The sequence below is a fragment of the Otolemur garnettii genome, unplaced genomic scaffold (genome assembly GCF_000181295.1).
Source record: "Otolemur garnettii isolate 467f Iridium unplaced genomic scaffold, OtoGar3 scaffold00040, whole genome shotgun sequence".
Taxonomy (NCBI): Eukaryota; Metazoa; Chordata; class Mammalia; order Primates; family Galagidae; genus Otolemur; species Otolemur garnettii.
In genome coordinates, this window is record NW_003852435.1 from 23,888 (window position 1) to 34,849 (window position 10,962).

Below are 10,962 nucleotides of genomic sequence, written 5' to 3' on the forward strand. Positions count from 1 at the left end.
CATTTTCCTTTTTAATAGGTTTTCAAGGATTTTGAACAAAGAATAGTTTTATTCCTGTGCTGTTCAGTACCTATCAGTTGAAGGAGAATATTTTTCACATCTTCAGTAATTTTTTTTTCTTTTTTGTATTATAGTTTTTCTGTCTTTTATCACTTGGGGGTTTACTTTATATTTTTCATTTTTCTCCATTAATAATTTTCTTAAAATTCATTGGAAGACTTAGAGTTCAAGTTAAATCAGTCTGGTGTAGGCCACTGTAAATCTTGCCTCTTTTTTTTTTTGTTTTGCTAGGTGTATAATGTCGTCATTATCCAGCATTGCACAGAACCTGAATTCATTTTGATGGTGACACGTGTTTACAAACACGTAGCTGATCTGATCCTCACAAGAAGCTTGTGGGACAGATAGGGCAGATTGCTATCTTCATTTCTCTTTTCCACTTGTGGACTCTGTCCCTTGCTTAATTATGTTACACATTTATAGATTGCTGTTAGTTTTCCATTTCTTTGGGTATTTAAAATGTTAAAGCTAAAATGAAACTTAGAGGTGACCTCTTCCTTTCAATTTATTTTACCCATGAATAAACTGGCCAAAAGAGGTGAAATCATATAGGTAGAGAAACCAAAGCAAGATCTCGAATGCACCCCTCTTGAATCTTGGTCCCTATAACAAAACTAAGTTTAATTTTCATTATAAGGAACATTAGGTGAGGCTTTGCAAATACGTTATTCTCATTTTGCTTTTGTGTTTCCTGGAACTAGTGTGCAGTTCGTGCAGCCACAGAAGGCAGAATTCTCGTTTTGGAAGGCTTGGAAAAGGCGGAGAGGAATGTTCTGCCTGTTTTAAACAACCTTCTGGAAAATCGGGAGATGCAGCTTGAAGATGGACGGTTTCTCATGTCTGCTGAGCGATACGACAAACTTCTCCAAGTAAGAGAGGAAAAATCGCTGCCTTATTTTTGTCGTCAAGCTGTGGCTAGTGCCATTTTGTTGTATAAGACATGGTTCTATTGGAATCGGGACAGATGACCCTTATCTTTGTCAAATTGCTGAAGTCAAGTCATGAGTTTATAGTTTTACAAGGGTTTTCTGTTTTCAGACAGTGGGAGAACGTTCCCTTGATTTTTACTGTATTTTTTTTGTTCATGTAATAACTATTTTCTCTTTTTCTCCCTCCCCCCTTTTTTCTCCATCTCTCCCTTCTCTCTATGTACTAAAAGCCTAATGACTTTTATATAGCACTGGGCATCAAGATACCAACTGAATAAAGTTCAGTTCTTAGCCTTAGGAAACTAAAAGTCCAGTCAGTATTGACAGAAATGAGTAAGATATTTAAAAAATAATGCTATTGATTCAAGCTCCTAGCATCTTATGTTTGTGTTGCTTCTAATTGTATATCTTTGTTCCCCAACACTGTTCTCAGCATAGGAGCCAGTGATAGGTTTAAGACGTACATCAGGTGTGCTTTTCTTCTTTTTTTTCCCTTGAGACTTATCCCCCAAACTTACCCTTTTATCACTGGATTTGTTTAGCATTTGAAAAATTTTTTCCATACTGTGAATTAAAATTGCTAAAAACCCACATGTATCAGGTTGGGGTACTCCTATGCTCTGACCCTAGCTGCTTCAGCTCCTGTTTTATGCTGCCTTTTGCCTTATATCTCCTATCTTCCTCCTCTTCTACTCTACCCCAGCTGCTGTACCTTAAACATGCTCGGTAGGTGTTCTACTTTCCAGCCTTTGTGCAGGCACTTCCCTTTTCCCAGACCCATTTTCCTCCAGACACCTGTTTGGCTTCTTTTGTCTGTGCCTTCTTTAAGTGTTTACTCAAATGCTACATTGTCAATAATGCCTGTCCTAACTCTAGTATTGAAAATTGTTGTCTGCCCTCTGCCTTTGTACTCTTTTTCTTTTAATGTTGTCTTCTAACATCTTACATAACTTATATTTTTAGTTCATTGTCTGTCTCCCTCTACTAGAATATAAGTTTTACAAGGGAAGGGATTTTGGTCACTGAAATTCTCAAGCTCCTAGAACGATGCCTGGCACCTGGTAGGTACTCAGTAACTGTTGAATGAATGGAGGCATTAGTACAATAAAATAATTAAATGCTGTGATACATGTGCATATAAAGAGGGTAACAACTAGGGAATGTGAGACTCTTCAAAGGCGGGGGAGATGGGGTCCTGTCAAGTCACAGATGCCCAGAGGCACTTAGTCCTTGTTCATTCAGCCCAGGCTGCACCATGCTGGAGTTCTTACAGGTATCCCAGACTTCTGTGACTGCTCTGCCTGCACATTCTAGGACTTAAGAGTCTCTCTAACTCCTGTTGTATAGTGATACATATGCGCTAATCTTACTTGGTTGATTGGCAGATTGCTGAGGAACAGGATCAGTGTCTTATACGTTTTGATCTTGCTCCCAGGATACCTGTGCAAGCCCAGAACACCCTAACCCCTAAATAATAGATGTTGACATCAAAAGCTCCTAGCAGGGCCAGGAGTATCTTTTTCTGATTACTTTTGTATGACTGTTTCTTTTTAATTCATCTTGCAAACTGTTCAGCAGGGTGTTTCTTACTGTTTATGGGAGTTTCTAGATGGTATTTTTTATTGTATACTATAAGAGATTTGCTTCTGGATCTATCTACATATTATTCCATTCTAAAATAATTAAAAGCAGGTAATGCAGGAATTAACCAATAGGAAAAACTTAAATTTATTTATTCATATTGTAATAGTTAATTTGCTGAAATGAAAACTATATTTATGTTTAAAAGTAGGTAGATATTATGCAGAACTTTTTCTCTTTAGATACTTTTCTAATTGCAAAAATTATGTACTCCTAGAGATTCTATTAGTATTCACCAAATGACTTGGAAAAAAATACTTAGAAAATGGAATCATTTTTTAAATGTATAGGAGTTACTTTACAACAAAAAATTTGATATATCCTTTTCACAGTAGAATTCTATGCAAAGTTATTGAGTATATACTTTGTATAGGAATTCAGGTTGTGGTGAATAAAGGATTTTAGTAGTATCATAAGGAATTCCTTATTATTATTGAAAAGGGTCCACTATTTTTTTAGCCGAAGTAAATATTACTGTAAATACCTAATGCTTATTGATAAATGTTATATGTGTATTCATACAATCTGTCTTATGAGAGCCTCAGAGAATACAGGCAAGATCCCTTCACAAAACAGTGCTATTTAAAGATAATTTCTATGGTAAGAAAGATTCTAACACTGTAACTTGTATTTCTAGCTAAATTCAGTATTTTAAATTTTAATATTTCAAAAATGTTATTGGTTCCATACAGGTGATTACAGTAGAATTTTGTTATTATGGAAACAGATACAATCAGTTTGTATGAACCTTCTATTCTGATTATCATTTTTGGGTGAATAAAAAATAGAAATATCTAGCTCTCGGAAGATTGTATTCTTGTTTTTCTAGTCAGGGCTAGGTTTGAGCTCTCATTTCCTAGTGTATATGTCATACTGTCAGTCTAAGAAATAATTGTACAATTTGTGATTTTGGTTCACAGCAAAGTGTGATTGAAATAATTATTTACTATTTTTAAAATTAATTCAGGCAACCGATCAACAAACATTTTTTCTATTATGTGCTAGAAGTAATAAGTCCTCTCAAGAGTTTGGATCACGAGACAGTCATGTTTAGGAGTAAATCTGGAAATATGTAATGATAGAGGTTTGCATAGGATACAATGAAGGGTACAAGGGTGGTTCTAATGAGGGGAGGGGATCATAAAGGGGCTTATTTTTAGTGTTTGTGCTGAGCTTTGAGTGACACTATGTTTACACAGTGCAGAGTGGAAAGGGTGTTCCAAGCAATTGGAGAGTTGTTGGTAAAGCAGCAAATGTACTTGGGTGGCTGAAGTTATGAGATGAGTTGGAGCCCAGGGTCACGAAAGATGGATTGAGGGGTTTGGTATGTACTGGTTGCTGAGGCAGGACGAGTCAGACAGGACTTCTGTCAGGAAAGGCTGTTGGGTATGTTACGCATTTCTACCCTGTCATATGGGCTGTACCCTCTGAATAGCTGCTGATAGCTGTGGACCTTTCTCTTAGAATGTACAAATTTGTGTTCAAGTAAACTTTGTCAGAGACTGTGAAGAGCTATTGATAGAGTTAGGCAGAGAAGGAAAGACATGACATTTAACATGGCCCATATACATTCTTCTATTTAGTTTTCATAGCTGTCATAATAATGTAGGTGATATTATTTCTACTTTCTAGATAAGAAGGCTGAAGCTCCAAGGGTATAATAACATGCCATTGGTCATTTATTTTTATTTTTTTGTTGAGACAGAGTCTCAGTATGTCACCCTCAGTAGAGTGCAATGGCATCACAGCTCACAGCAATCTCAAACTCTTGGGCTTAAGGATTCTCTTGCTTCAGCCTCACAGGTAGCTGGGACTATAGGCACCTGCCACAATGCTCGGCTATTTTTTGATGCAGTTGTCACTGTTGTTTAGCTGGTCTAGGCTGGGTTTGAACCCCCTAGCCTCGGTGTATATGGCCGGCGCCAAACCTGGTCATTTAGTTAGAGTGTGCAAGCAGCTGAGCCAAGTTTTGTGACTCCATGACCTGTGCTATTGCCAGTCTCTCAGCTCCATTAGTTCCAAGACCGTGGGTAAGTTATATGAATCCTTTGAAGTTAAGTTTGTTCTTCCATATTAAAAGGAGATTAGGTGTCTATTAGGATTCTGGTGAAAGTTAAATGAGAAAAAATCCATGGAATGTTCTTATCATGTAAGTTTTCATAACATGTTAGTTATTACATAGTTAATAATATGCCTTACTAGAAATATACTAGCAAACATAGTTGCCTACGTAAGGTCCATGGGCAGTCCATCCTGCTGGTGATCTAAAACCTCAGTTTACCTTTCTGACTCTATCCCGCTGTGTTACTGACAGAGCTTAGGAGATCTGGCCCAGGTCTTCTTTGTTCCTAGGGGAGTTGGCTGCTTTTCCTGTCAAACACAGTTTTTCGTGTTGTGAGCTTACCCTGGCATCCTGATTCTGCTTTCCTTTGCTTTCTTTCTTGGCAGTGTGGTTTTGAGAGTGTTCTCAAATATTTTTCTCAATAGTCAAGGCCTAATTTCTTCTGCCTGGAAGCTCTTGCAGTTGTAGTCTGTATCATTTATGCTGTGGTCTTTTGGGGCCTCCTACTTTTATAGGATCATACTAAAACAGAATTGGATGCTTGGAAGATTGTCCGAGTTAATGAAAATTTCCGAGTAATTGCCTTGGGATTGCCAGTGCCGAGGTATTCTGGGAATCCATTAGACCCTCCTCTCCGTTCTCGATTTCAAGCCAGAGATGTTTATTATCTACCCTTCAAGGTAAGTATGACCAAGGATAATCTATTTTTTAAATAGTTTTTCTATTCATAAGAAGAAATTTCAATTCTATTAAAATGTTTACTATATTTTTAGATATCTTCAGAAGTTAATAGAAAGAAAAAAAAAGAACATAATGAAAATTTGTATAAACTAGGAAAAAAATTATTGTGGCATTATTTATCTGAAAGAGTCTTTTAAAAGGCTGTTCTTTTAAACAGAAAATGAAATGTATTAAAAAATGATTTCAGAAAATGAAATGTATTAAGAAATGATTTTTTTTCCTGTTACTTAATTGTCTGCCTAATTTAAAAGGTTAGATTATGTCTGTAATCTACTGATCAACTGATTACACTTAATCAGTTACAATTCTTATCACTTGATTTGATGATGTGTTTCTATCTTATTTTAGGACCAACTTAAACTGTTATATTCAATTGGAGCCAGTGTTTCTGCTGAGAAGTAAGTATATTTTTTATAAATTTCTGAACATTTAACATTAAATTTATTTTCCCCTTTCATTGATTCATTCATTCAACAACTATTCTTTGAAGAATTTTTCAGTGTTAGGAGGTTTAATAAGTGCTAGTGTTACTAAGATATGATCTTCGATGCCAAGAAACTGAAGACGTAGTAGAGTCAAAAAGATTTCTGAATAGATTAGTTGAACACAGTGTAGTTAAGTGCCAAAATTTAAAATATTGGGGCTATTTCTGGTTGAGACTTTGTAAGGGCTTCACAAAGGCATTGGTGTTTGAAATGGATCCTGTAAATGAGTAGGCTTTTGCCAGGTTGAGAGTAGAATTGAAGAATTATAAGAGGTTTTTTTTTTAAAGCATGGGCTATGAGAGTTTATGCCTTGTTCTTAGGGCTATCTAAAGCTCTTAGTGGTTAAGTTTGGAATTAGGTGGGAGATGAGGCTGGCAGGGTAGATTTGGGCAAGGTTGTGAGAAACCTCACATTTTGTGATGAATATAGAAATACATCCTTGTATCTAGTTAGCTTCTGACTTTTAAATGGAATATTATGATATGGAGCCACTGTTCTTTAATAATTAACAATATGCATCATCTTTTTAGATTAAATTAGCCTAGGTATTTTACATTTAATAGACTTATATATTTCATTTTATAAAACTATTACAATAAAATTTAATATATTTTTTTTCCCCTTAGAGTTTCTCAGCTCTTATCCTTTGCCACAACTCTCTGTTCCCAAGAATCATCTACTCTTGGACTTCCAGATTTTCCTTTAGATAGTTTACCTGCTGCAGTTCAAATCCTGGTATGTGTGAAATAAGTTAATAACTGATGTATCCAAATTTAGCTAAGAAAATTTGAAGCTAATTACTGGGAATTAATTCAGTTTGCATTGTCACATTACTCTATAAATATGAGAAGACCTGAGATTAATTTGTTGTACAAGGCAGTAAACCGCACGGAGACCAAGGTCATGTTCTGAGCCCCTAAAGAACTGGCAGCTTTGGAAAAGGAGGTAGACATACGGTCTCAGCAAGTTTCATAGAGAGAAGGAAGACTTCAGCTAATCATGTAAGAGGTATGCTGCAGTCAGTGTGAGTTAGGCCTCAGGCTTGTCCCAGCCTGAGGCAGGCAGCTGGGGCTTTCCTGTTGTAGAACCCATCTGTCACTGGGTAATAGTCATCTCAAGGGACACAAATTCTCAAACTCTAGTGGCTCTCCTGGGGTGTTCAACTTGCAGCCTGCAGGTTGTGTGTGGATTATATGAGGATTTTTGTTTTATTATCTTGATAATATCAGATATCTTGAAAATTATGCATGGACTTTTTTTTTTTTTGCTTATCAGCTTTCTTTAGTGTTTGTGTATTTAACATGTGGCCTAAGGCAGCTCTTTTCCAGAGTGTGTCAGAGAAGAAAAAAGGTTGGATACCCTGAGATGGCTCAAGAGCAATCTTTTTTTTTTTGAGACAGAGCCTCAAGCTGTCCCCCTGGGTAGAGTGCTGTGGCATCACAGCTCACAGCAACCTCCAACTCTTGGGCTCAAGCGAGTCTCCTGCCTCCACCTCCCAAGTAGCTGGGACCACAGGCGCCCGCCACAACGCCTGGCTATTTTTTGATAGCAGCCATGATTGTTGTTTGGTGGGCCCAGGCTGGATTTGAACTCGCCACCTTAGGTGTATGTGGGTGAAGCCTTAGCCACTTAAGCCACAGGCGCTGACCCAAGAACAATCTTCTTAAAAACTTCTGCAGCACCTCGCTATTGGAAAGGGAATCTGAGAGGCCCAAAGAAAGAATATAAACAGATCTCGAGAGAATTTGATGGAGTAGAGAGATTGTGCACTACAGTTTTACAACAGGCATGGCAGTTGTGTCTAAAGTGATTGAAAGGCCTTCCAGGCATAGGACAAAGCATGAACAAGTGTGTGTGGTAGAGGGAGAAGTTAAAACCATGTAATGAAATGTTTTGCATGGTGAATGAAGTAGCCTGGATTTTGTGATATACAAGAAGTGGCTAATCAGACAGTATGAAGTAGGTGGGATATGAAGTAATCAGATTTATATTTGAGGAAGATACCCTTGTTGACAGTGAGGAGGGCTGAAAAGAGAATCTAGATGCATGGGGAACAAATAGGAGGCTTTTGTAACAGTGAGACCCTACGGCGGAGGCTGCCACTGAAGGGAGTGGAGATATTGTCTTTGGCAAGAGACTCTTATTTTTAAACACTCATTGTACCTGTGTGTGTGTGTGTGTGTGTGTGTGTTGTTCATTCAGTTTTGTTTCCTGTGAGTCAGGAGTTAGGTATTGTTTACATTATTCTATACATCTAGAATGGCATTTTTCCTCTCGTTTATCAAATTGTGTACTTTTTGTTCTTTTTGTTTTTGCTCAGAAATTTTTACTCTGAACATTCTCAAATCTAAAACAAGTTGAAACATAGCAAAATAAACACCCATAGTCCATTCACCTAGAATATATTGACACATTTGCTTGTGGTCTCCTTTTTTTTTTTTTTTGAACCATTTGGAAGTAAATTGCAGTCATTACTCTTAAATACTTCAGTATACAACTTCAAAGAATTAGGATCTTCTCCTGTAAACAAGAACACCATTGTCGTACTCTGTATCATATTAATAGTAATTCTGTAGGAGCACCTACTAGTTCATACTGAAATTTCCTTAATTATTTTTGTCAGTAGACTTTAAAGTGGGGTGAACAAAACTGAGAGTGCAGTTTGATTTGGGAGAAAGACTTGAGGATAATAAACACTGTATTTAAGAATAAAGAAGGATGATGTACTCTGGGATAAGTCAGGTAGGGAAATTTGTTCTGTTTTAAGTGGGAGTCTCTGGGATATTCATATAGTCATGTGTAATAGACAATTGAGGGCTCAGGTCTAGGGCTTCAGTAAGAGGCCAGGACTAGACATGGAAGCATGGAAACCGTCACACAGATGATAGGTGAAAGATGGGAGTGGGTGAGCTCACCTAGAAAAGGGGCATGGAACAGGAAGAGAAGAGGAAATAATGAATATTTGCTTTTGTAGACTTCTAGAAAATGCCAGAAGCCTATTGGTTATTTTTATAAGGGAATTTTAATGCCATATGCAAGTTTCAGATAAATTTCCATGATCGTTTCAGATGTTGCTCATTACCATATATTTTTGCTCCTAAATAGGATTCCTTTCCTATGATGTCAATCAAACATGCAATCCAGTGGCTTTATCCATACACTGTTTTACTAGGGCAGGAAGGGAAGATGGCTGTGGAAGGTGTTTTAAAAGTAAGTATCTGTTTCCTTTCCTTTCTTTTCCCGTTTCCCTAGCCTTTGCCTTCTCTTCTCTTCTTTTCCAGGAGTGGAGGGATTGGCATGCCCGTAATGAGAAAGTGCTGATGGGAAGCAAGTACCTTCCCTGAGGGTCTGGTGTGGTTGGGAGATTGGCTATATAGAGCAAAGAAGTTATTGAGGATAATAAGAGCTATGTTTCTCACCGTTGGAGAAAAGATTTATAAACAAACGTGGAAAGAGGGAAGGCAGGAAAATACCATTGGTGTTATGTTGGAATTGGAGATATTATAAATGATGTTTTCTTTTTCAATATATAGGAACAGGCAGATATAGTGCTAGCTATAGATAGTATATATGTGTACACACACATATTTTCTAGGTGTCCTCTGAGAGAGCCTGAAAGCTACGGAACCCCGGTAATAATGATCACACTAAGTGCCTGGGCATTGATTTCTAAATACTATGCTCTCCTAGGAGGAATGAGGACTCCTCAGACGTAAGGCTGACTCAAGGATCAGGGCAGGCAGGGAACGCACAAGATGAGCCTGGAGCATCTTATTGTGCCATAAAGTAAGGAAATGCTTAACAAATGATGTTAGCATATCAAAATGACAGAGAAACCAGGTCAAAGTTGCTGAAATCTGGGACAATTTGAACATAAAAATAAATAATGGTGGTTATTGAATATAACTCTTTGCATAAACTAGGAATCCATAAGTCTATACTGATATAAATGTATTTTTAAAAAGGGGGGAGAATGAAAATCTCTTACTTAGTGTAAAGTGTGTACTAATAAATATAGAAGGAATTATATAGAAAGAAAAATTGCCATTTGGTAACCAAGAGTGGTGGTTGATTTAGGCAGGTGTCTTCAAAGAATGTTAAAGCTAGTGGTTATAGCTTCTATGATGAATGGAATATTAGCATAATCTCTGAATATTTTCCCTCCAAATACTCAGTTGACCACAAAACAAGAAAGTGATATTTTTATAATAAACACCAGCTTGACCAGGTGGGACAAATCAGCATGGTATGCCTCCTGACTCTTGTGCTAAGAAGAGTGTCATTTCTGGGGAATTCATGCCATTGAATTTGATCTTGAGGAACTATTGAAGACCACATAGAAGAGACAGCAGAGAATAGAAGCATGAAGTAGCAGCCACTGAAAGAAAAATGGTTTTCTCTGTGTATGGGGGGTTGGAGAGAGAGAGGAGGAGGAGAAAAAGCAGCAGGTTGTCTTACAGAACAATAGGCCTCTATTCTTTAAAATAGTTTAGTTAGTGAAAGGGAAAACTGAAGAAACGTTTCAGGTTGCAGGAGACTGAAAAGATAAGATAGCTAAATGGATCATATGTTTCTGCATTGGATCTTGGACCAGATGGGAACAAGTGACCAAGTGACATTGGCAGGTGGTAAAACTTGAATAGACTCTGTAGATTGGATAGTAGTACTGTATTAAATTGATTTCCTGATTTGGAGGCTTATATGGTGATGACATTGGTCAGAATTCTTGTTTTCAGGAAAAATAAACTGGACTATCTGTAGCTTATTCTCAAGTGGTCAGAAGATCAATGATAAGATGTGTTCGAGTGGGTGAGTAGGAGGGAATGGAAACTATGTTAAGATGTTAACCATTTTGGGATCCAGATGAAGGCAAAATAGAATGACTTTGTACAACTATATCCTACAAATTTCAAAATTAAAAAAATTTAAAAAGTAAATAGCCAATATGACTCATTTTAAAATAAAAAATTTAAAAAGCAAATATGTAATAATACTAAATTAAAATTTATCTATCTATAACTTAAATTATTAACTTGAAAAGCAA

At 37.0% G+C, this 10,962-nt stretch overlaps 1 protein-coding gene across 1 annotated transcript in view; it reads left to right on the forward strand.

Annotated features, from left to right (window-relative positions):
• Positions 1-761: 761 nt before the first annotated feature.
• Positions 762-10,962, forward strand: part of LOC100961950 (von Willebrand factor A domain-containing protein 8) — a gene marked incomplete at its 5' end in the record, with an annotated part of 309,966 nt that continues 299,765 nt past the window's right edge. Inside the window, 5 exons of the mRNA XM_012805376.2 lie at positions 762-929; positions 5,208-5,372; positions 5,782-5,831; positions 6,545-6,653; positions 9,024-9,128. Coding sequence (XP_012660830.1) covers positions 762-929; positions 5,208-5,372; positions 5,782-5,831; positions 6,545-6,653; positions 9,024-9,128 — 597 coding nt within the window. The remainder of the gene's footprint in view (positions 930-5,207; positions 5,373-5,781; positions 5,832-6,544; positions 6,654-9,023; positions 9,129-10,962) is intronic.